Source organism: Prionailurus bengalensis, chromosome D1 (assembly GCF_016509475.1).
Source record: "Prionailurus bengalensis isolate Pbe53 chromosome D1, Fcat_Pben_1.1_paternal_pri, whole genome shotgun sequence".
NCBI lineage: Eukaryota > Metazoa > Chordata > Mammalia > Carnivora > Felidae > Prionailurus > Prionailurus bengalensis.
Genome location: NC_057346.1, coordinates 113,962,418 through 113,987,974, shown reverse-complemented (window position 1 = coordinate 113,987,974; position 25,557 = coordinate 113,962,418). Strand labels below are relative to the sequence as shown.

At 56.6% G+C, this 25,557-nt stretch overlaps 1 protein-coding gene across 3 annotated transcripts in view; it reads left to right on the top strand.

The window, feature by feature from the left end:
* The window catches only part of KCNQ1 (potassium voltage-gated channel subfamily Q member 1), a 320,612-nt gene that overhangs the window by 228,230 nt on the left and 66,825 nt on the right, over window positions 1-25,557 (top strand). For all 3 annotated transcript variants that reach the window (XM_043582001.1, XM_043582003.1, XM_043582004.1), the window contains 4 exons: window positions 11,014-11,089; window positions 15,725-15,819; window positions 16,727-16,773; window positions 17,804-17,865. In XM_043582001.1, the coding sequence (XP_043437936.1) occupies window positions 11,014-11,089; window positions 15,725-15,819; window positions 16,727-16,773; window positions 17,804-17,865 (280 nt within the window). The remainder of the gene's footprint in view (window positions 1-11,013; window positions 11,090-15,724; window positions 15,820-16,726; window positions 16,774-17,803; window positions 17,866-25,557) is intronic.

Below are 25,557 nucleotides of genomic sequence, written 5' to 3'. Positions count from 1 at the left end.
GGGCCCTTTCCTTGCAGACCGCGGAGTCCTTTGCCCGCAGCAGAGGGGGGCTGCCAGGCAGGGCTGTCCCCACGGTAGGCCCGAGCGGAGCTGGGCCAGGTCCTGATGTCCCAGCCCCGGCTTTCTGTCAGCCTGGCCGGTGCTGCCTGTTGGCAAAGGCCAAGGCTTTGTTCTACAGAGCTAGTGAGGGCGTCAGGCGGCAGCTTCGAGAAGCCACTGGTGTGGTCGCCGGCCGTGGTCCTTTGTTTGAGCAAGGCAGGATCTCAGGAGCTCTGAGCATTCTTCTCCCCGGACCTCAGGCCGTGTCCAGGCTGGGCCATCACGGCCGGAGGGGGCCCCTTCACACCGAGGTGTCCAGAAAGCCCCAGCCTTCCGCCTGCTCCCACGTCATTGGAGGTGATTAGAAAGAGTCGGGGACGGGAGGCCGGGGTGGCGTCCCCTCCCGTGTCTCTGGCCTGGCTGAGGGGCTGAGATCCCACCCTAGAAGAGCGATCTCTGCGTCTTGGGGCCTCCCTGGTCTGCTCCCAGCTCTGCCTCCGGTCCCCCGATGGGGAATGTGTGCGCGTGTCAGTGCGCATGTGAGTTCGTGTGCGGCGTCCCCCTCCTGCGCGGGGTGTGCTCTGGACCCCGGCCCCTGCGTCCGCCCCTCCCTGTCCCGCTGCCTCTGGGTTCTCCCGCTCTGTCATGGAGAGCTCCCTCGGTGGCTTGGGCCGGAAGCCGGGGAGGCTGGGGCGTCCGTGTCTGGGTTCAGCCCCGGCTGGCCCCGCACCCAAGCCTATGCCACCCCAGTGTCCTATTGCAGCCCCGTCAGGGCAGCTGTCTTGCCCTGGGCGGGGGGCGGGGGGTGGGGTGGGGAGCTGGCGGCTGGGAGTACCTCGCTCACGCTCCACCTGTCTGCCCACATGCCCAGGTGAGGCTGGGGTCCCCTCGGATCCCGAAGGTCCCCCGGAGTGGCCCCACGCCTGTCCTCTCCCTACTCTCTCATCAGCACCACGGGGGAGGAGACACTGCCCGCTGGCCTGGTCCGCTGGTCCCTCCACCTGCTGGCTGGGCAGCTCAGCTCCCTGAGGCCTTCCAACCTGGCCATTCATTCGGTTCGGGGCTGAGCGTGGGCCCTGCACCCTGTAGGGGCTGGAAGACACTCCAGGAGGAGAGAGGGAGGAACAGAGTCCCCGCGTGCATCTGAGCCGCCCTCAGTCTCCACAGGGCCTGCACCTGAACTGCCCTAGGAAATGGCCAGCCTTCTCCCGTGCCTCCAGGGAGATTCCTCACCCTCATCCCTGCATCGCCCCAGCCTCCCTGGAGCAGTGAGGCCTTCTGTTGCCCCGAGGTCCCCCATTTTGGAACTGGAGCCACCTGCGGGCCTGGCTGGGGGCTGGCCAGCCTGACAGCCAGGGCGGAGCTGAGAGCCTGGGCCGAGCCCTCAGCCGGGCGTCCTCTCCTGCCCGTGCGGTGACGCCTTCTCTCTGCCGAGGGCGCACGACTGCAGGGCTCCTTTCCCAGCTGGCGCCCGTGGCGGGTCCTTCCCCGGCCACATGTGCCCTTGGCCGTCACCAGGCGTGCACCCACCCCAGGTGGCCAGGGCGGGGCTCTGCGTGTCTGGCGGGGGGCCAGGAACGGACGAGCGTCGGGCAGAGAATGGCCATGGCTGTCACGCACAGGCGTGAGCACGGCGCGCACGGGTGAGCAGGTGGGCTCAGGTCTGCGAGCTGCATGCGGGGGCCGCAGGTGCTCACACGAGAGGACGTGCTCAGGGAGGCTCGGGTGTGGGCGGGCTGACCTGACCGCCCTCTTCCGGCAGCGACCCTGAGCCAAGCGGAATCTGGTTCTCCCCGAGAACTTTATTTTTGTTCTGTAATTGTTTTTCTGAGTTTACTCATTTATTTTGAGAGAGAGTGAGCATGAGCAGGGAATGGAGAGAGAGAATCAGAAGCAGTCTCTGTGCACTGTCAGCGCAGAGCCCGGCACGGGGCTCGATCCCACGAACCGCAAGACCGTGACCCGGGCTGAAATCAGGAGTCTGCGGGGTAACCGACTGAGCCACTCAGGCTCCCGGAAAGCTGCCCCTCTTGAAAGCCTTTAAAAAAAAAACGTGGTGTGATGTATTTATTATAAAGCTTAGTATAATATAATAATATATAATACAGACGCTTTGTAATAAATAAAGCACGCAGATCTGAAATGAACAGGTCAGCTTAGTTTTACAAACGTAGACACTACCCGGAAACAGCCGGATCAAGACGTGGGACGTTTCTGTCCCACCGGGAGCCCCCTCCCTCCCCGTCCCGGGGAGCCCCGCCCCCTCCCAGAGCTCACAGGTGCTCCGACGTCCCTCACGGCGGCCAGCCTTGCCTGTCCCCGAGCCTGCATGGACGGACACACACACACACACACACACACACACACACACACACACACACACTCTGTGTGGCCGGCTCCCTTCTGGGAACATGATGTTTCTGAGATTTGTCCCGCGGCCGCGTGCGCCGCTCGCCTCTTCCGCGCGTGGCCGCCTCGCACCGCGCCCCGTGCTGTCAGCAGCGCGTTCTTTGGTGTCCCTGGAGGCGCACGACACCCTCTGGCTACCTGTGCTGCTGCAGGTCGACGTTTGTCACTCGGAGCTTCACGGACGCCGAGTGAAGCCGCCTTCGGTTCCGATGGTGCCTTTCGGGGGACGTGTGCGCCACTGTCCCCGGGTGGGAGCACCCGCGGGCCTGTCGCGCCACGTCGTCGCTGACGCCTGACGTCGTCCGTCTTCCTCGTTCCGGCCATTTTAGCGAGTGCACGAGACACCTCACTGGGGGGTCGATCAGCGTTCCCCCGACCAGTCGTGGCGTCGAGCGCGGTTCGTGGGCACGTCGGCAGGTGGACGCCCGCGTCGGGGAAGCACCCGTTCCAACCTTTGGTCTGTTTTTTTTTTTTTTTAAATCATGCGGTCTTTTCCTCACCGACCTGTAGGCATTCTTGATACTTTCTGGATACAAGTCCTCCACCAGCCTTAGACGGTCTGTTCATTCTCTCGATGATGTCTTTCCGTATAGAGAAGCTCCTGACCTTAAGGAAGCCCGAGTGGTCAAATATTTGCCTTTTACTGTCCGTGCTTTTGTGTTGGGTTAGATCTCGGCCGTTCCCGAGGTCCCGCAGCCACATCCTGCTGTCGTGTTCTCCGGGATGGTCTTCGCCGTCCCGTTCAGGTGTCCAGCCTCGCCAGAATTACTTTTATCGCTGTGTAGCAGGAAGCATGACTCGTGCTTTTCCATATGGATACCCGCTTTGTCCCAGGACCGTTTATCGAAAAGAACATTCTTTCCCCGCTGGACTGAAACCGTGCCTTGGTTCCAAGCCAAGTGATCGCATGGATGTGTTTGTACCTCTGTATGCTCCGGGCTGTTCCGCTGAGATAGTCGTCGATCGAATCTAATCCCACCTGACTAACAGTGCGACCTAAGACTGCCTCCACCGATACCCTCCGTTCCTCCCTGACGCTTGGCGGTGAGGCTTGAGCTCCGTCGTGTGAATCTGCCGAACCCGTTGTTCTTCAAAACTGTTTTGCCTGCTTGGGGCTCCTTGCGTCTCTGTAAATATTTTAGAATCTGCTTGAAATTTCCCCCCAAAATATTAACAAATAAAAGCATTCAGAGACTGATTGGAGTCACATCGAATCCGTACCTCAAAATTAGCACCTTACAGATACGGTATCTTCCAGCTCGTAAACCTTGTATCCTGAATTAATTCATGGCTTCTTTCCTGTTTTTCGCTAATGTTTCTGTGTAGAGACCTCGCTCGTCTCCGATAGATTTATTCTGAGGCATTTTATGGTTTAGATCCCGCTGTAATTGGAACCTCTTTATTTTTTTTCTGATTGCCACTAGCATATAGAAATGCCCTTGGTTTTTGCATGTTGTCTTTAAAACCAGTGCTCTTGCTAAATTCATTGGGCAATAGAATGGTCTGTCTGAAGATTCTGGAGCTTTTTTTTTTTAAACATCTATGATTACATCATTTGCAAGTAATGATGGTTTTACTTTTTTTCCCCGTCCTGTTCTTCTGTGTTTTGTTTCCTTTTTCTTCCCTTGACACGCTGGCCGAGGCTTTCAGGATGATGTCGAGTAGAAATGGTGAGAGCGGACGACCCTGCCTGGCTCGCTGTCTCAGAAGGAAGGTGTCTAATGTCTCACCGTGGAGTATGATGTTCACTCTACCGGGTCTTGTCTGGTTTCCCGCATGGATGTGCTTTCTGGTTGCTTCTCGGTCGCGTTTCTGACTGTGAGTGGGTCTTGAGTTTCATCAAATGTTTCTCTGCTCTTTTGAATTGATCACATGTCTTTTCTTACGCTTATGCTGTTGATGGTTGATTTTATTCTGTGATTGTAAAATAAATATAATTTATTCTTACTCATTCTGTGGCTTATTCTGTGGGTTGGTTTTGGGATGCTAATGCAACCTTGGATAAGTGGATCAGACCTCATCTGGCGTATGTCTTTATAGACAGCGTTGGGTTCAGATTCTTGCTATTATGGGCAGGACATTTGCACCTACAGTTAGGAAAGATTGGCCTGTGATCTGCCTTCTGCTTCGTAAGAATCCTCCAAAAGATTTGTGTAACACTGGTGTTATTTCTTCCTTAAATGTTTAGAAGAATCTACTAATAAAATCACCTAGATTTAAAGTTTTGTTTATTTTTTTAAATTTTTAATGTTTATTTTTGAGAGAGAGAGACAGACAGACAGAGTGCAAGCAGGGGAGGGACAGAGAGAGGGAGACACAGAATCTGAAGCAGACTCCAGGCTCCGAGCTGTCAGCACAGAGCCTGACGTGGGGCCCAAACTCACGAACCGTGAGATCATGACCTGAGCCCAAGTCGGATGCTTCACCGACGGAGCCACCCAGGTGTCCCTTGTTTGTTTATTTTGTGCAAAGATGATTAAATTTTTTTTAACGTTTATTTATTTTTGGGACAGAGAGAAACAGAGCATGAACAGGGGAGGGGCAGAGAGAGGGGGAGACACAGAATCGGAAACAGGCTCCAGACTCCGAGCCATCAGCCCAGAGCCTGACGCGGGGCTCGAACTCACGGACCGCGAGATCGTGACCTGGCTGAAGTCGGACGCTCAACCGACTGCGCCACCCAGGCGCCCCAAAGATGATTAAAGTTCCAAATGTAACTTATGTAATTCATACTAGGAACTTTGAAGTTTTTACGTCTTGTGTCTGTTTTTATATATTATGTTTAAGGAATTGATATATTTTAACTAGGCTATCAAAATTATGTTTGTACATAATATCCTCTGAGTAGAGTTTTTGATCCTCGAGGTCTATAAAGATGTTCAATTTTTGATCCGTTGGTGATTTGCAGTCCCAGGTTCCCCGGTCACTCTTGCCAAAAGTTTGTCAATGTCATTAGTTTCTTCAGGGAATCAAAATTTGGCTTTGCTGATGTTTTTAACGTAAGGTTCATTTTTTATTTCATTGAGTTATACTCTGTATTCTCTCTTTCTATCAACTTTCTTTGGGTTTAATTTTTTTTTAAACTTCTTAAAACAGAGGTCAGCCTCCCTCTTCTCTAATATATACATTAAAGGTCATCAGTTTTTCTCTAAGGACTTATTCATGGTACCTCAGCCATTCATTTAGCTGTGATATGTGGCATTTTTATCATTATTCAGTTCAAAATACTTTCTGATTCTTAGTAGATTCTTTTATTTGAACTTGTATCATTTAATTTCTAAGACACTTCAGAATTTCTGGTTATCTTTTCCTTATTGATTTTAACTTAATTTCACTGTGGTCAGAGAACATACCTGTGTGATTGAATTTTTTTTTTTGAAATTTGTTAGAACTTGCTTTTAGAGCCCTGTATATAGTCTGTTTGGGTAAGTGTTCCGTGTGCACTTGGAAAGCTTATGTGCTGTTCAGCCATTGAGAGCAGCGCTCTGTAAATATTGACTAGGTCAGGTTGCCACTCATGTTGTCTAAATTCATCTCTCTGTCTATGGTTTGACTGCTTTTTATCAGTTGCCGACAGAGGTGTATTCAAATCTCCCCCCACGATGGTGCATGTTCTCTTTTACCTTTTAGTTCTGCCATTTTTGCTTTATGTATTTTAAGATTATGTTTTTAGGTGCATACAGATTTAGAATTGATATCTTCTTACCAGAGTGATGACTTTTTAAATTATGAAATATCCCTCTTTATCTCTGGTTATATTTAAAGTTTACTTTGTGTGATAGAGCTTACCTATACCGGCTCCCTTTTGGCTACACCACGACATCTCTTTTTCTGTCCTTTTGCCCTCACGCTTTCTACATCTTTATATTTTTAGCCCCGTCTGCCAGTGTTGGTCCTTTAATTGGAATGCTTTGTCCTGTTGCAGTGCACGCACTCTGCTGCCTTCCACTCATCCCCCCTTTGTCCCCTCACTTCTTTCTTATCTCCTTTCCTGCTTCTGGGTTAATCAAATATTGATACTATTTAATTAGTATTCTCTGTTAGCTTGTTGCATTTACACATTTGTATTATTCCATCAGTGGTCGACATCTTGACTCACCAGGGTTGACCTCAAATTAGCACTTTTGCCACTTCCCTGACAGCACAAGGTGCTCACAGCTGTGTGACTCCATCAATACCCTCTGCCTTTTATGCTATTTTTATCACGCATTTCAGCTATGCTATACAGATACATGTGTGTATCCCATTTTTAACTGCATGCAGATTTAGGATTGATATCTTTCTACCAAACTGACCTTTTTTTTTTCTTCAATTATAAAATATCCCTCTTGGTTTCTAGGGATGTTTAAACCTCATGAAACCTCACTATTTAAGTCAATACAAATTTAAACTTTCTCATATCTGCCTTTTTATGTGTCCTTGATTCCTTCCTGTATTCCCATGCTTCCTTCTGGGATCATTTTGCTCTGCCTGGGGAGTCCCCTGAGTCATTCTTCCAATGCGGGTCTCCTAGCAGTGAATTCTCTTGGTTTTGGTTTTGTTTCCTTCCTTCCTTCCTTCCTTCCTTCTTCCTTCCTTCCTTCCTTCCTTCCTTCCTTCTTCCTTCCTTCCTTCCTTCCTTCCTTCCTTCCTTCCTTCCCTCTTCCTTCCTTCCTTCCTTCCTTCCTTCCTTCCTTCCTTTCTTCCTTTCTTTCTCCTTCCTTCCTTCCTTCCTTCCTTCCTTCCTTCTCTCCTCCCTTTCTTCTTCCTTCCTTCCTTCCTTCCTTCCTTCTTCCTTCCTTCTTTCTTCTTCCTTCCTTCCTTCCTTCCTTCCTTCCTTCCTTCTCCCTTTCTTCTTTCTTTCTTTCTTTCTTTCTTTCTTTCTTTCTTCCTTTTTTTCTTTTTCTTTTTGGTAGTAAAATATACATAACATAAAATGTAGCATCTTAACCATTTTTGTGTACAGCTCAGGGGCATTGAGCACATTCACGTGTCATGCAGTTGTCCTCACCATCCATCTCCAGGACTTTTTCATGTTGTGAAACGGAAACTCTGTCCCCATTAAACACCAACTGTCATCCGTCTCCCCCAGCCCCTGGATCCCACCGTCCTGCTGTCTGTCTCTATGAATCTGACTCCTCTAGGGACCTCATCTGAGTAGAATCCTATAGGATTTGCTTACTTTACTTTTGTCTTCATATTTTTTTAATTTTTTAAAATGTTTATTTACTTCTGAGAGAGACAGAGAGACAGAGCGTGAGAGGGGGAGGGGCAGAGAGAGAGGGAGACACAGGATCCGAAGCAGGCTCCAGGCTCCGAGCTGTCAGCACAGAGCCCGACACGGGGCTCGAACTCATGAGCTGCGAGATCATGACCTGAGCTAAAGTTGGACGCTTAACGCTCAGGAGCCCCAACTTTCATCTTCATATTTCAGGGTATATTTGATGGGTCTCGAATGCTTCCCTGTGCACTTTAAAGATGTCACCCGACTTTCATCCAGTCATCAGGATAATGGGCCATCCCCTCCTCCACTGCTCCTGTGACCTTCCCTGTTGCTCAGCAGCATTACTCTCATAAGCCCAAGGATCTAAAGAGCTATTTGAATCTGTGGCCTGATGTGTTCCATCGTTTCTGGAAAATTCTCAGCCACCGAGTCTCCACTTGTCCCCTCTCCTTCTGGGATTCCACACGTACACGAACTTTTAACCAGATGTCCCTCATCTTACCTTTTTGTGTGTGTTTAATTCTGCTGTGTCTCCGTGCTCCCACCTGCCTGTGCCCTTCCAGTTCTCGCGTGCCCACTCTGCCATCAGATTCATCTGCTGCCTTCTTACCTTCCATCCTTGTCCTTTCTGTTCTAGAATTTCCATTTTATTATTTTCACCACAGATTTCATCTCTCTGGTGAAATTCTCCTTCTATCTCCTTGAACCCATGATCTTTATTTTTTTTAAGCTTATTTATTTATTTTGAGAGAGAGGCAGAGTGCGTGCATGTGTGCACAAGCAGTGGAGGGGCAGAGAGAGAGAGAATCCCACGCAGGCTCCTTCCTGTCAGCGCAGAGCCTGACTCGGGGTTCGATCCCACCAGTGCTGAGATCAAGCGTCAGACATCTAACCAACTGAGCCACCCAGGTGCCCCTGCCATGGTTAAAGTCCTCATCTAAAAGCTCTGAAGCAAACCATAGCTGTCTGTTTGCTCAGGCGTCCGTGGGTCAGCATTTGGGCTGCTCGTCCGGTGGTCTCCCTTGGGCTCGGCTGGGCAGGACTGGGTGGTCTCCTCCAGCCACACGTGTCTGGAGCTGCCCGGCCGGCAGCCCGGCAGCAGCCTCGCTCAGACACATCCGTGGGGCAGCAGCATTCCAATGGGATGTCGGTGGGAGCTGTGAGGTCTCCAGATCACGGCTCAGACTCACGGCCCTCTCCCACCACGGGGGACCTCACCTCTTGCTTGGGAGAACTACAGAAGATCTTGACCCGTCTTCAGTCCACAACAGGCTGTCATCAGGCCGTAAGTCCCAGCACAAGTTTCACTCACCCCTACAGGACATGTCAGAGTCTCATGTGATGAGTGACGGCATCCGCCCTTGTTTCCTGCCTTTGTCCGATGCCCGGTCCCCAAACCAGCACCGTGTGTTTGAGGGTCTCGGGGCACCTGCGTGGCTCACTGGGTAGAGCGTCTGACTCTTGATTTCGGCTCGGGTCATGATCCCAGGGTCGTGGGGTCCAGCCCCGCGTGGGGCTCCGCACTGCGTGTGGAGCCTGCTTGGGGTTCTCTCTCTCCCTCTCCCTCCACCCCCCGACCCCGCTTATGCGTGCACATGCTCGCTCGCTCTCTCTCTCTTTCTCTCAAAATAGAAAATAAGATAAATAAAAATAAAAAATTTAAAAAGACCACAACCCGTTTTCTTGCTCACGATTCTGTGGCTCAGCAATTTGGAGTCAGCTCGGCTGGGTGGTCGTTCCACTGGCTTCGTGTGCGTGTTCGTGCGGGTGCGGCCATCTGGCGGCTTAGCCACGGCTGGATGGTCAGGGGCGGCCTCGCTCGTGTGTGTGTGTCGCTTGATGCTGGCTCTTGACTGGGGGTCCCCGCTCTCCTCCGTGCGGCTGCCCCGGCCAGCCGGCTCAGACGGGTTCATGCGGCCGCGTTCCAGGAATGCTGGCTTCCCAGCATTCTTTTTGTCGGAACAGGCGTCAGGTTCCCCCAAACTCGCAGAGTGGGAAGAGCAGAGCCGTCTCTTGATGGAGCAGCTACGAGTACGCAGCACATCGCCTGCACCACATCCTTAGATCTGTTTCTGTGGTCTGTTTTCTCCCTTGGTTGTCGGTCTTTTGAGCGTAAAAAACCACATACAGGCTCTCTGCTATCTCCCCGCAGATGATCTGGTCTTCCTCCAGTGTGGAAAGGGCACAGGGCAGGGCGCTTTGCTCCGGGTGGAGACTGAAACGATTTGAGGCCATAGGTGTCTCGACTGAAAGCTTGGGGAGTCCCAGGGTCCCATCTCCTGGGTAGACCCTGAACCCCAGTGCTCCTCTCCACAGTGACATAAGTCTGCAAGTTGTCTGCTTAGCTTTTTACCCTCCTAGAATCTTACCCCACGCCTGTGCAGCTTAATCCACAAATGCTTCAAGGGGACATCCTGTGAAAGGGGGCTCACAGCTCAGGGGCTCCCGTCCCCCCAAGTCCTGGGTGTCTTTGTGGCCCTGGACTCCCCTGTCTGTCTCCCCAGCCCAACGAGCCTGACTCTGTGTGCTACACGACAAATGCATCAGTGCTCAAAGGAGGAGACGTGCGGCCACACGCACGGCCCGTGTGGTCGGTCTCTTTTCCGGAATCTCAACCCTTCACATCGCTGTGTCGCCCCACAGCCGTCACACCACTGTGCTGGTTTGTTCCTTCATCTCGCGGGGGTTCTTGGCAGAGGTCAGGTCACACGCGGGCTGCGTGGCCGAAGCCGCATGGCTTCCGTGCAGGTGTATTTCCTTCTAGACGTCTTTCTGTGCACACCATCAGCCGTGTTTCTGGAAGGACCTTTGTTTCTAGAAGGGACTTGACAGGGGAGACAATGCAATCTCCTGACACAGTGGCTCAGGCAGTGACTGCCTCTGGCTTGTTCCTCCTGTAGCCCTTACGTTTTCCGAGCACGTGCCCATGTGTGGCAACAGGGAACGTTCCAGCGCAGAGGGGCTTCAGGCACCCGCTCTACACCTTCCCCGTTATACTGGTGAGGAGCCTGAAGGCCCAAGGGTGGAAAGAAGCTTCTGTGGTTCTGCTGTGAGTTAGGGGCACAGCCCGTATGAACCCAGGGCTCTGACTCCGCACCGTTTCCAAGCAACAGACGAGGCAAGGGTCCCCCTGGGCTCACCCTGCTGGCTAAAAGCTTCTTGCCTCTGGCCTGCCCTCTTCCCCTGCCAGGATGGAGTCTCGAAGACCTCCATCCCGTGGGGTGAACATCCTCCGCGTTTCTGGAAGGGCCCAGCCTGCACGCAGGAGGCACTTGGGAAGACGCCGAGACGCTGAGAGTGCCGGGCGCAGGATGACCGTCCCAGGGGGGCCACTCATGCCTCTTCTCCATTTTCTGCCACAGGCTGCGGGAGCACCATCGGGCCACCATCAAGGTCATCCGGCGTATGCAGTACTTTGTGGCCAAGAAGAAATTCCAGGTGAGTCCTACGCTCAGCCCTCCTGCCCTTGGCCAGCCCCGGAAGCCGCTCGTCCACCCTCGGCCAAGACTACGAGGCCTCCATACCCTACCACAGCCTAGACCTGACCCTTCACCCATCAGATACCCTGAAACAATGTCATTCTCCACCCCTAAGACAGCGGGCCCCTGGGAGGACACTACCCTAGGGTCCAGCCTGGAGCCGGATGCACACAGAGCCTCAGGGGCTCACCAGCCCTCCCCTAGGTGACTGACTGATGATGGCAATGACATACAGTGTGCCAAGCCCGCCCCACGTCACCTGGGCAGGAAGTGGGGTCCCCTAGACCCTGGAGCCACATCCCATGCAGTCAGTGCTCCTGGCCCTGTTCTCCACCACCCCCCACGTGAGTCAGGAGAACGGAAGGGAAGCCCGGCCCTGCCTGCCCCAGGGGGGTGGCCCACCTTTACAGGGAGAGGTGGGGGGCTCCTCAGCTGGTGGGGCTGGAGCCCAAGGGCTCCCGTCCCCCATCAGCTGTCCGTCCAGGGCTGGGTCTTCTGGGGCCCCCAGAAGAAAGCCAGCTGGTAGCAGGCACAGCTCCTTCCTCCTGCTGTGGGGACAGTCCTTGGTCTGAGGAGGTCCCGGGCTCAGCCCTCACTCTAAGAGCATGTAGACTTCAGAAACAGGGACCCGCAGGGCTGCTCATTCTCTTTCCAGAAGGCTTGGCCACCAGCGCCTTTAAAAAGTGACTGCCCGCTGGAATGGGGGTTGGGGGCCACCCAGAGCAGTGGCAGCGTCCAGAGCCCCAACAGGGAAGGGCGGGGGCTGACCTGCTCACTTCCCCCAGCACAGACCCCGCAGGGCTGGGGCGAGAACCCGTGCCCCTGTGTCCTGCTCCCAGCTGCAGATTCCAAGCGGCCCCTTTGGCAGAGCCCACACCCACCTGGGCCACGGAGCCCAACTCGGTGGGGGTTTCTGGAGGCAGGTCCACGGCGGTTCTTCCCCATCTGTAACGGGAACCAAGAGCCCAAGAGATTGGCGTGAGACGGCGTCCTCACGTCCCGCACACGGCCGTCACACGTGGCCGGCTTTTGGGGAGCATCTTCCCCAGAGACGACCACCACTGATCCGAGCCCCAGGAGCGCCCCTCGGCGAGCCTCCCGCCCCCCACTAACGAGCGGCCTGCAGCTGCGGGAACCCCCTCCAGGGGTCCGGTCTGGGCAGGACCAAGGGGACCCCGGGAACACCAGACATCAGCCTGGTGGAGCAGAGGGCTCCGTGGGGCATCTTCCAGGATGGGGATGGCCCCCAGCCCGAGAAGCCAGGCCTCTGAGGCTCCAGGGCCAGGCCTACCGCCTGAGCACAGCAGGAACAGTGGTGGGGGTCGGCTGTGCCAGGGTGGACAGCGGGCTTCCGGAGGGGGGGGGGTGCTGTTGCCAGGATTTAAGCACACCCAGCACGGCAGGCAGAAACTCGGGGTTTCTGGCAGGCCCCGGTCGGGGGTAACGCGGGCAGCTTCCCGCTCAGGACAAAGTTTGTCCCTGGCAGACGGGGTTCAGGGGCTGGAGCTGACTCGGGGAGCACCCTGTCCCTGAAATGCAGGCAAGAAAACTACCTGCTCGCATCAGTAGGGGCAGTAGGGGCCCTGTACTTCCTTCCAGGCTGGGGTTCCCCTTGCCTGCCGCACAACACGGGCCAGGGCCCTGCAAGTGGCCTGGGAGGCCCCCAGAAGCAGGCCGGGCAGCCCCACCTTCCCTGCTCTCTGACGCACCCCTGTGCACAGGACCCTTGGGGGCCTCGAGTAAAGCAGGTGGGGCCCTTTGAATGGAGAGGCTCTGAGAGCCTCGCGATTTGTTCTTGCGGGGTACACGGGCTCTCAGGCAAGGCGGGGACAGGGGCGGCCTCAGCCTCACCAGCTGGCCCTTGTTGCCAGGGAGGGACAGGGACGGGGGGAAGGGACCCACAAGGTAGCGGTGGGGGGGAGGGGGGAGCCCCTGGCAGGGAGGAGCTCTGCAGGGCTCCGGCCCAGGCCCAGCTGTCAGGGATGCCTTCCCTTCCCCCTACAACAGCCTGTCTGTCTGTCTGCCTGCACCCGCACCCCGCCCCGCCCCCAGCCTCAGGGGCCGCAGACGTGGCGGGTGGCCCCCCGCCTGCCTCGCTGGCTGGCCGATAAGTGCCCGGCGGGCCGCCCCTGTGTCTGGCCAGAGGAGCCAGAGCCTCGTAGGCCTCCGAGTTTGCCTTGAACTCCCGTGTCCACCGTCGGTCAGTCTGGTCGGCCCTGCATTATCTCAGCTCATCTCAGGCTCCGGCTGCTGCGGCCGGAGGAAACTAGCTCTGGAGAGAAAGCTGAGATGGTTTCTGCAGCTGGGCCCCAGGCAGCCCCTTTGACAGAGGCCTCCAGGAGTGCGGACCAGACCCTGGGGGGCTCATCCGTACTGAGAAGTCTCAGAGGGCCTGGGGCCCCACTGGGCCACGGGCCCTGGGTCTCAGCCGGCGTCACTGACCCTTCTGTGGTCTATGCTCTGACCAAGGTGAGGTGGGCGGGGCCGTGCCCAGCAGCCTTACCCCGAGCCACGCCCAGAGAGCCGCCCCCTCCTCTGCGGGCCGTACACGCTCCCGAACTCCCGTGCCTGCCCAAAGGCGCATTTGTGCCCACCAAAGTCCCAACACGCTCAGGTGCCCAGGCCTCCCTACACGCCACCCTCCACGACCTCCATCCTGTCTGGGAGCCCGGCACAGGGATGTGCCCCACCCCAGGCCAGGCCTGCACCACCTTGAACTCTGAAGCCAGCCAGTGCCCCAGCCTGCCCCAGACCTCACGGCACGCCTGTAGGTGCCACATGCCTCCCAAAGCGCTTTGGCCCACAGCAGGCTGTCATGACTCAGGGCCGCCTTCAGCGTGCACCAAGGAAGAGCTCAGACTCTTACAGAAGGGACGAGCAGGCATTCCCATTCCCATCTTGCAGAAGGGACGGTCAGGGATCGGCATCCCCCATCGCACAGAAGGAAAAACCAAGATCTGGGGACATTAGCACTAGCCCGTACCCAAGTGTTGTTTTGACGACCGTCACTCAGCTCAGTGTGGACGGCCTGGAGTCCCAGCCCGTGCCCGACCCTGTGATGTCGGGACAGGCCTGGCATGCGGCCCACAAGGTGACACGGGTGGTTCTGGGGCCCCGCACGGTTGCAGGTCCTTCTGTTGGGGGCACAGCTATGGTTTGGGGAAGATCAGGGCAATCCCAGCCCCGCCAATCTCAGGGTCCTGACTCGAGGCCCGGAGAAAGACTGTATGTTGCCTGGGAGGGCCCCCCCGGTAGATTGTGTGGGGCGCAGGAACCCCCTGGGCCCCTGGGAGGGGGAGGCCTCTGCCTTGGACCTCTCCTTGGACCTCCATGGACCTGGCAAGCATAATGCCAGGGTGCCCGTGTTGAGTGCAGGGCCCCTGGGCGTGTCAGAAGGGTACCCGGGGATCTGAAGGAGGTGCCCTCAGGGGGGCCCGTCTTTCTGGGGAAGCAGGGGTGGCCACGCCCTCAGACTAGGGTAGCCCCAGTCTCGGGGGGAGAGGGCACCCCAAGGAGGGGAGGCCTCAGGTGGGCAGGGGGACATGTCCCCAGGGGCCCCCAGGCTCGAGAGCCGGCCCTGACATCGGGTGGGGTATCTGCACCTCACTCCTTCTTGGCCTCTGACCCAGCCGGCCTGCTGCACCAAGATGGCCGGGCCTTTGCCCTCCTCAGCAAGAGGCAGCACCCCCAAACTCAGTGCTAACGTGGACTCTTCAGTGCTAACGAGGACCCTGGGCCCTTGGGTAGGCGGGCTCTACGTCCCCACGCGGCTCTGGCTGGCTTGTGTGGGTGAAGGGCCTCCTGGGCCATCGAACCCCCATCCAGCCGGCCTGCTGCTACCTGGGGGAGACCCTCAGCCCACGGGCTCCTGGGAACGGGGCCATAAATGCGGCTTGAGGTTTCACTGGCATCATAAGAAGCCTCATTCTCTCTGTTGTGGTTTCTGGTGATTTCACCTGAGCCCCACGTGCATTTACGGGCTCAGAGCTGGCACCAAGCCCAGGTGCCTTGGGGTCAGCTGCCCTGCCCTGCGCGGCCCCAGGCTTGCTGTGCAAACAGCCCCTCTGCCCTGGCGGCCTCAGAAGCCCGGCAGGCGGCCTGTGCCAGAGAGCAGGCACGGCTGGCTGAGGCTGTCACCTGAGGCCACCTCCACCTGCCGCGGAGACTATCTGGGAAGAGGGCAGAGCGGCCCCCCCACCTCCCTGAGAACAGTGGGCGCACCTGTCCGCGAGTGTGTCCAGGCTCAGCTTGGGGCCAGGGGGACAGTGGCTGCACAGAGCTGTGTGTGCCCATCAGCAGGACCAGCTCTTCCCAAGAACAGAGGCTGGTAACCAGGAAAGGGAAAGCAGGCAGGCCCCTGCGGTGAGTGAGCCGGAAGCTAAGGCCCAGAGAGGCCAAGCGCCGGCCCAGGATCACCCAGCCCCAGTGACCAAGACTGGAGCAGCCGAGCCACTGGAGAGGGCGTGCTGGGCCAGCACTGCCCTGTTGGGCCCCAGGGGTAACCTCCTTAAACCCACAAGGGGCCCCTGGAGGCGGGCGGCTTCCCTGCGAGTTGCCCGCGGGGCCCGGGGTGACGCATCTTTCCGCCCTGCAGCAAGCGCGGAAGCCCTACGACGTGCGGGACGTCATCGAGCAGTACTCCCAGGGCCACCTCAACCTCATGGTGCGCATCAAAGAGCTGCAGAGAAGGTGGGCGCTGCTGCCGGGATCGCAGGACAGGGAGGTCGGCGGGGTGGGGGGTGGGGGGTGGGGGGGGCCCCCTCCCGCACCGGCCTGGCGGGCCCCTGCTCCACACCGCCCCCCACCCCTCCCCCAGGCGACCCTGGGCAGCCCTTCCCACCGCCCCACCCACAGCACGGGCCTCCTACCCCCCACTTCCGGGCAAGGGCCAGGCCCCGCCCCAGGCCCCGCCCCATCGCCCGGGAGACTGCCAGGGGCAAAGCCCCGCCCCCCCCACCCCCGGGTCTGCACCCTGGGCTGTCCCAGTTCTAGACCTGGAGCCGCGAACCCTAAGTACTGGGGCCCACCGTGTTCCAGGCTCTGGCGTCGAGCCCGGAGCCCTCGTTCCCATGGAGGCAGCATGGTCCTTGGGCCCTGCGCAGGGCTAGCCTGGGAACCCAATGGCCTGTGTCACAGGGTATGGCTGGGACACCGTGCCTGTCCTCGGGCTGCTCCCCACCCCGCCCAGCCCCATGGCTAACCCGCTCTAGGGATATGAAGCCCACCCATCTCGGCAACCTGGCCTCGCTCTGGAAGGGCTCACTCGCGGGACGTTCTCTCTGAGTGTGGCTGAGGCACCTGGCCTGGGCCGCTTACAAGACAATGACAGGACACTGGGCAGTCCTGAGGCCCTGCGCTGCCCAGGGGGTACGTCTAAGGGGCTTTCCAGCCACTGCTCCCCACCTCTGAGCCCCCTGCCCATAGTAGTACAGCCTCTGGGGCCTGGAAAGCCCCCGGCAGCTTTGTGGGTGCCCCCGAAAGGGGTGGGTGGCTTGTCGCGCTGTTGGGCCCCTTGCCTGTCCACCCACCAGTGGGCTGAGTGCATGCGCGGCGCCCAGGCCCAGCACGAGCTCGTCCCCGTCTGTCTCCCTCCCAGGCTGGACCAGTCCATCGGGAAGCCGTCCCTTTTCATCTCTGTCTCAGGTGGGTTCCCACGTCAACGTAGGGTGGCCAGCACCCTCACCTGCCTCTCCCCACCAGAATGGGCCACCAGGGCCTCAGAGGTCCAGAAAACTCAACACGCCAGAGGGGACCAGGTGGACCCAACCCTGAGCCAAGTGCCCTGGAATTACACGCCCTACAAAGAAAGTTTCAGTTAGTGCAAGGAACCACGTGGTCCCTTTAAACAGCAGGCCTTCTGGGCCATCAAAGATCTAGCGGTAGAAACGTGACCCGTATCCTATGAAGGAGGAGACCTGGGGAAGGGAGCTCGGGGGGTGAGTAGCCAGCCCAGAGCCCGAGGGACCATCAGCAGCAGTGAGGGGGATGCCATTCTCCAGCTCTGATGCCTCGTGTCCTCTGGAGCGGGGCTACGGTCACACTAGGAAGTTCCTTGGGATCGGCCTAGCCCAAGTTCAAGCGGGAGCCGTGGCTCACACAGGGGCCAGAAGGCAGGGCAGCTCGGCCTGGGCAGGGCTAGTGCAGCCTGGGGCGGGGGACAGGGGGCACAGAAGGTCCAGGTTCGTTCCCAGACCACCGCCATAAAGCAAATATCGCAATAAAGCGAGCCGAGGGATTTTAGGGTTTCGCGGTGCGCGTAAAAGTTACGTTTACACCGTATTGTAGTCTGCTGTGTGCGACGGCATATGTCTGCAAAACCAACGTGCACGCCTCAATTAAAAAAACGCTGTTGCTCAGAAGTGCAAACCGTCATCTGGGCTCTCAGCGAGTCCCGTCACTGATGACAGATCACCAAAACCAGAACAAATGTAAGAGTAATAAAAAAAACGTTTGGAATAGCGCAAGACTGAGTTGTGGGGGTGCCTGGGTGGTCACAGACCTGAAGAGGCAGTGGGCCACGGGGCTCCCTGCCCCGCCCACGTCTGGAGCTCCCGGCAGGGAAGAGCTTGCAGAGATGTCCTCCCAGGTGAGCCCCCCACCCCCGTCACCCTGCTCTCTGAGGCCCTGCCCCGGGGCCAACACGCGTCCCTGATTCTGGTGCTCTGCCCCACAGAAAAAAGCAAGGACCGGGGCAGCAACACCATCGGGGCCCGCCTCAACAGGGTAGAAGACAAGGTAGGCGCGAGGGGCCCGGCCCCCCACTGGCTCTGCTGGTCACCGTCCCGGGGGCTGGCACCCGCGGTGGCCGTTCGCTCTCCCATATCCGTCCTGAGCTGCCGTGCGGGGTTCCGGGGGTGCTAGGGGGCTGCGGGCCTCCCTGCCCCCTCCTCCTGTGCTCAGTGCGGTTCGCACGGCCCCGGGAGCTCCCCGAGATCCGGCTCACATCCACCCCCCCTGGATGAAGCTGGGCGTCGGTCCCCTGGTTTGCAGACCTCTGGCAAGGGGCTTCTTTACTGACCAGCGGCAGCCGGTGCCCACGGGCCCCTCCCGGTGCGCGCGGGGGGCGGGCAGTGCCGTCTGGGGGAACATCAGAGGTGCTGACCGTGGCTCGCAGGTGCATCATCGTGCGTGGGCAGGGAGGAAGGGTCGCGTGCTCGAGGACCCGCGGCTGTAGGGTTCTGACGGAGATGGTGGCCGGGGGCCGGCCAAGGCCCTGCTGGGCGGCCAGGTGGGACCCCGGGCCCGGGATTCCCATTCTGTGCCGCAAAACCCGTGCTCCCTCTGCCCCAGGCACAGGGCGCTCGGCCCCCCAGGATGCCCCCACTCCCCCAGCAGCCTTGCGGGCCTCTCAACCCGGGGGCCCTCTTCCCGGGGTGCCCTGGGGGCCGAGGGAGGCTCTGGGGAGTGGGAGGGCCTTTCTCAGGCTCAGGCCCACCCTGTGAAATCTCTGTGGTCTGGAGCGGGCTGTTATCTTGCCCGACAGCTCGTCCGTCTACACGGGCTTTATCTGAAAGTAGCTGGGAGGCTAAAAATAGAGGAATTTCTGCTGGGCAGGGCCCGTGTCTGCCGCTCGGTTTCCCCGGCAACGCCGGGCTCTGGCCCGCTTTCAGCCCGCCGCAGCTGAGTGGGCGGGCAGGGGTGCAGCTCCGTGTTCCCACCCGGGCGCCGGTCCGCAGCGTCACCACCTCCCCACCTGCTCCATCTGCCCCCGGCCCGGGCTGGCAGCTGGGCCGTGACACAGTGTGGGACCAGGCAGGGGCCAGGGGGGAGAGCACTGTCCAGGTGCCACAGGGACCCTCACTCCGGGCCTGGCCAGCTGACACATTTGACCCTGCCGCGGGGCCTGGCCCTCTGGCCAGTGCAGACCCGAGGCGGGCGGGTACCTGGCCTGCTCTCACCCGGTGGCAGACAGCCCTGCCTGGCAGGACGGGACCAGTCGGGAGGTACCAGAGGCCCAGGGACCCTGGGCTTCGCCGCTGCAGTGAACAAGGTGTATCCTTGGCACTCTCTCTTCTTTGTGCGTGGGGCCGGGGGCTCGGGGCTGCCATGCCCTTCTAGAAGCAGCTGGTGGCCACACTCAGTGCAGCAGGCCAGGCACCTGTGTGGGGGCTTCTAGACGCCCAAGGAAGCAGAGCTCGAGCAAGGAATAGACCCAGGCCCCTCTCCCCGACCTCCGCACCCAGCCCTGGAACCCGGGCCCCCACAGCCGACAGGAATTATGGCGGCCCGTGGGTGCATGAGCCTTCCTGCCCCCGACGGCCCCGGGAGTGGCCCCTGTTCCGCCAGCTTCCAGATGTGCTCGCCTCTCCTTGACCCTCTGCCCTGCTGTTCTCGGCCTTTCTCACAGCTCTGCCCGCCAGGTCTCAGGACAGGCCACCCCTTTAAACTCAGACTGAGCCTGGTGTCCTCTGGGGGCGACAGTGGGTAGGAGACAGGGTCTCGGGGAGCAGCGCCCCCTCCCCAGGCTGGAGCAACGGCATCCAGCAGCCTGCGGGGCCTGAGGACCAGGACGCAGAACCGTGGTTGGCCGAGGTGGGGCCAGCGCTGGCCTTGGGGAAACAGAGCTACGTGCCCGCGTTTCTTCAGATCTGAACAACAAAGAAGCATTTTCCGGAGTCCCTGATCCCTGGCGACAAGGTTTGGGAACAACGCCCCCAGCGGCCTCGGCACCCGGGAGAGGGGCCGTGGCTGGGCGGTAAGACTCGGACGTCCACACGGGCGGCGATTCGGGAGGCCGGTTCTGGGCGGTCTCCACCCCCTCCTGCTGTGGGGACCGGCTCGGGCTGAGAGGTGGCCTCATCTGCTCAGGGTCGCCACGGTCCCGGGCAGGCCGTGCTCCCCGCCCAGCCTCAGCCCCACTGTCATCCCTCAAGGCGCTGCTGGAGATGGGCTGCCCTGGGCAGAGGCCACCCCTCGGCCTGCCCCGGCCCTCCCCCACCGCCGGCCCATGCCCCCTCGGGGGACAGGCCCTGGGAAAGGGCCTCGCCAGGTCCAGAGGGCAGAGTGGCACGTCCCGGGCCCCACATTATCACAGTTATCGCTGGGCCCATCGGGACTATAAACAACCCCCCGAGCAATCCTGCTGACTGCAGGAAGCCGGGGGCAGGAAATCCCTGGGCCTTCCCTAACCCCACCGCCACCGGGCCGGCCCTCGGGCCTCAGCGGTCCGGGTGCCCCGTCCCGGGCGGGCTCTCGGAGCTGCAGGCCAGAGGCTGGAGGAGGAGGGGGAGAGGGGCGTCTGGGCTGCACGGCTGCTGGCCCCCATTCTCGGGAACGGATCAGTTCCAAAGACCAGGGGTCTGGGGTGTCCACTTGCAGGGAAAGCTAGCTCAGCTTGTCTGGGGGTGGGGGCTCAATTTCCCTGCAAAGAGCCCCCTTTCCTTATGTCCAGGCCAGGGGGCCACCTGGGACAGAAGGGCCCATGTACTCACTGCCCGAGCCCTCGTCGCGGCTCGGGCGTGGCAGTGGAGGCTTCCCCCAGCTCAGAGCCCCCCACCCGTCTGTTCCCGCCCCTGGCTGCCGAGCATTCCCACCCCACGGCCTGTGCCCCCATGGGCCTCCCCCTCCAGACGGCCGGGAACCTGCCCCCCACCCGGGCCTCCCTTCAGTAGTGAAAGCAAATGGTGTGAACCGCTCTTTGCACGCTTCTGTTTAAAAAGCCACCCCGTGCTCCTCCGTGCCGCCTGTATTCCGGAAAGGACTTGTATGTGGCCAAGCCAATCCTTTCTTATAGGTGGGGAAACTGAGGCCCGGAGAGGTGGAGCGCTTGCCCAGGGTCACACAGCTGGCTAGGGGAAGAACCGGTCCCAGTGGAGGCCACAGAGGGGTCGGGGAGCTGAGGTGCAGAGACAGAGGGAGCCAGAAAGTGCTTCAGAAACACGGAAATATGAGGGGTCTGTTGGAGGAGAGGCCGGGTATAAGCGTGGAGGGCCAAGTGGGGGGCAGGCTGGGGCTGGGGAGTGGGGGGCAAGCAGTAAGGTCCGGAGGCCGAGCCGCCCAGGGGAGCGGCACAGATTCAGACAGGCCCCGGAACAGGAGTCCTGAGAACACGGCCCCTGCCCGGCCCCCGGCTCCCGGCTCTTCCAGGGCTGCTCAGAGGATAGGCGTGCCCTTGGCTCCCTGGGGACTCCCTGGGGAAGACTGCTCCAACCTTCCTCCCCGTGTGTATTCTTAGCTCGGTCCTCAGGACCCGCTGCACCGTTTATGTTGAGCCCTGTTGATTTTGCAAGTTCAGTTCGTGCTGCTTTTGCTGATACGAGGAACGCGGTGGGCTGGGGCCGGGAGCATTTCTTTCTTCTCTGTTTCTGCCGGAAACGTCCACGGCTTAAAGCCTGGAAGGCCTGGGTTTGCAGGCCCCGGTTCAGAGGGTGTGGGTGGGAAGGGGCCCCCCAACACCTGACCCTCCTTCCGCAGGCTCCCGTCCCAGGCCCTGGCCAGGCATACCTTTCTCCTGGACACGAAAGCCCCCGCCACAGCTGCCCTGGCCCCCTCCCCTCGGATCAGATAAGCCCGGCTACCCAGGCCTTGAAGTCTGCACCAGACTCGGCTCCCTTGCTCTGGCCTAATCCCCCCAGCCGCCAGCTGGCCTGAGGCCCCGTCCTCCCAGCAACCCCCTCCCCGCTCACCCCCAGGAGCCGCCTTGATGCCCTGCCCTGCTGCTCACCACGGCCTCCCCACAGCCTCTAGGTGTTTGTCCTCTCCCACTAGGTGATCGTCCGGCTGTCCCTTTGGTCCCCGCCCTCACCCACCCCCACCTCACATTGTGCATCATTTCCCAGGCGCTGCTGAAACCCGCTGGCTGGTATTTGCTTCAGGAGTTGTGCGTTGGCATTTATGTGCGAGATACACACACAGCCTAACTGTCCTTTTTCTGTGCTGTCTTCGGCAGGTTCTGGTATGAAATTTACGTGAGCCTCGCTGAGTGGGCCGAGAGGTGTTCCCTCTTTTCCTGTATTGTAGAATATTTTACTTAGAATTGGGATTTTTTTTTCTCCCTTGAATGTTTAGTGACGTTTAAAGGTAAAGCCAGCTAGGCCTGGTGCTTTCTTTGCGGGAAGACTTCACGTTCTAAGTCAATGGCCTCAATGGTTGTAGGACACAGGTTTTCCATCTCTTCTTGTGTCAGTTTTGTTGAGTTGTACGTTCTAGAAATGTGTACATTTCTTCTCAGTTTTCCAACTTACCGCCATTATCGTTTTATTTTTTTTTTACTTTTTACTTAATTATTTTGAGAGAGAGAGAGTGTGTGAGTGGGGGAGGAGCAAAGAGAGGGAGAGAGAGAATCCCAAGGAGGCTCCACTCTGTCGGCACAGAGCCCGACACGGGGCTCAGACTCACGAACCGTGAGATCATGACCTGAGCTGAAATCAAGAGTCGGAAGCTTGACCGACTGAGTCCCCCAGGTGCCCCCTGGCATTATCATTCTAATGCCTGTATCCTCAGTAACTAGGAACCTTTCTTAATTGCCAATATCGTTTATTTTGCCTTCACGTTTTTTCCCATTGGTTGAGCTTGCCAACTATTTGTCGATAATAAATTCATTCATATTAGTGAAAAAAATAAAAAACTTTTGACCTTGTTGATCCTTACTATTGTAGGTTTCCATTTCATTTCATTTGCTTCCTTCTATTTACATGGGCTTAACATGGCTCATTCTCTTCTTAGGTGGATAGTTCCTAATTTTCAGGCTTTCTAGCTTTCTAAGATGTGAATTTAAGGTTATACATTTTCCTCTGAATACCACTTAAAGTGCCTCAACCAATTTTGATATATAGCATTTAAATTTAATGTTCATTCCCTTATGTTTTTCTGATCTCCGTGGTGACCCCTTATCTGCCCCAGCAGCTATTTACAGCCTGACCTTTGTCATTGGTAGAATTGTGGGAGCTTTCTAATCTCACTTGTCAGAGAAAGTGATTGGGTGACATCAGTCCTTTGAAATACTGTGACACGTGTTTTGTGGTACAATAAGTCGCCCATTCTTCTAACTGGACCTTTCTGTACTTGAATGCCATGTGTCTCCTGACGTTGTCGGGTGCAGGGTTATATTTATGTCCATTAGGACAAGCCGGCTAATCATTTTCTTGAAATCTATATTCTCACTGGAATATTGTTATCTACCCAATCTATCACTCCCGAGAAATACAACAAAATTCCGACTGTTGTGGAGAATTTAGTGTTCCTTACATTTCTGTCAGCTTTTGCTTTATATGTTTTTAGATCTTATGATTAGATGCATATATCCAACTTTTTATATAGTCACTGTTGGATTCAGTGTTTTATACTCACATAGCATCCTCTTTATATCAAGTAGTGTTTTGCTTGCCCTTGAAGTATATTATCATTGCTATACAAACTTACTTTTGTTTGCACATCTTTTTTTTGGAGCTTTAATTAAGGTGTAATTTGCATGCCATAAAATTGATGCAGTGTAAATGCACAACAAATTTTAGTAAACTTCTTGTTCGATGTGCAGCCATTGTCAAAACTAAGCTTGAGGAGCGTGTGCGTGGCTCAGTCGGTTAAGCATCCAACTTGGGCTCAGGCCATGATCTCATGGTTCATGGGTTCGAGCCCCACATCCGGCTCTCTGCTCTCAGTTTGAAGCCTGCTTTGATCCTGTCTCCTCTCTCTCTGCCCTTCCCCCCTTCTCTCTCTCTTTCTCAAAAATAATAACAAAAATTTTTTTAAAAAAGATTTCCTCCACATCCTCGCCAGCATCTAGAGTCTCCTGATTTGTTCATTTTAGCCACTCTGACCGGCGTGAGGTGATATCTGAGTGTGGTTTTGATTTGTATTTCCCTGATGGGGAGCGACGTGGAGCATCTTCTCGTGTGCCTGTTGGCCATCTGGATGTCTTCTTTAGAGAAGTGTCTATTCATGTTTTCTGCCCATTTCTTCACTGGATTATTTGTTTTTCGGGTGTGGAGTTTGGCGAGTTCTTTATAGATTTTGGATACTAGCCCTTTGTCTGATATGTCATTTGCAAATACCTTTTCCCATTCCTAAAATTTGCCTTTTAGTTGTGTTGATTGTCTCCTTTGCAGTGCAGAAGCTTTTTATTTCATGAGGTCCCAATAGTTCATTTTTGCTTTTAATTCCCTTGCCTTTGGAGAGGTGTCGAGTAAGAAATTGCTGCGGCTGAGGTCAGAGAGGTTTTTTCCTGCTTTCTCCTCTAGGGTTTTGATGGTTTCCTGTCTCACATTCAGGTCCTTTATCCATTTTGAATTTGTTTTTGTGAATGGTGTAAGAAAGTGGTCTAGTTTCATCCTTCTGCGTGTTGCTGTCCAGTTCTCCCAGCACATTTGTTAAAGAGACTGTCTTTTTTCCATTGGATATTCTTTCCTGCTTTGTCAAAGATTAGCTGGCCATATTGCACTGTTGGTGGGAACGCAAACTGGTGCAGCCGCCCTGGAAAGCAGTGTGGAGGTTCCTCAAAAAATTAAAAATAGATCCACCCTATGACCCGGCAATAGCACTGCTAGGAATTTACCCACGGGGTACAGGAGTGCCGATGCATAGGGGCACTCGTACCCCAATGTTTATAGCGGCACTTTTGACAATAGCCAAATTATGGAAAGAGCCTAAATGTCCACCAACTGATGAATGAATAAAGAAATTGTGGTTTATATACACAATGGAGTACTACGTGGCAACGAGAAAGAATGAAATCTGGCCCTTTGTAGCAACGTGGATGGAACTGGAGAGTGTGATGCTAAGTGAAATAAGCCATACAGAGAAAGACAGATACCATATGTTTTCACTCTTATGTGGATCCTGGGAAACTTAACAGAAGACCATGGGGGAGGGGAAAAAAGTTAGGGAGGGAGGGAGGCAAACCATAAGAGACTCTTAAAAACTGAGAATAAACCGAGGGTTGATGGGGGGTGGGGGGGTGGGGGGGTGATGGGCATTGAGGAGGGCACCTGTTGGGATGAGCACTGGGTATTGTATGGAAACCAATTTGACAATAAATTTCATATTAAAACAAATAAAAAAGATTTTCTCTAAAGAACAAAAAATTAAGCTTGAGAACATTTTCAACAACTCCCCAATTCTCCCAATTCCATTTGCAATCTTTGCCATTTCCCACCCCAACCATAGTCAAAAACTGATCAGCTTTCGGTCTTCGTATCCTTAAGTTTCTATACGGCTAGAAATGTGCCTTTTGTAAGTGTCTCATACAAACGGAGCCATCCAACTTGTGGTGTTCTGAGTGTGGCTTTTTTTGCATAACGTAACGTTCCTGAGATTCCTCTGTGTCGTGCCGTCTATTTCTTTCCTTGTTAATGCTCACTAGTATTCCGTTGTATGACTAGACCGCATTTTGTTTATCCTTTTGCCAGTTGATGGACATGTGAATAGTTTCCAGTTTGGGGGTATTATAGGTAATGCTGCCGTGAACCATTGTCTGTAAGTCTTTGTATG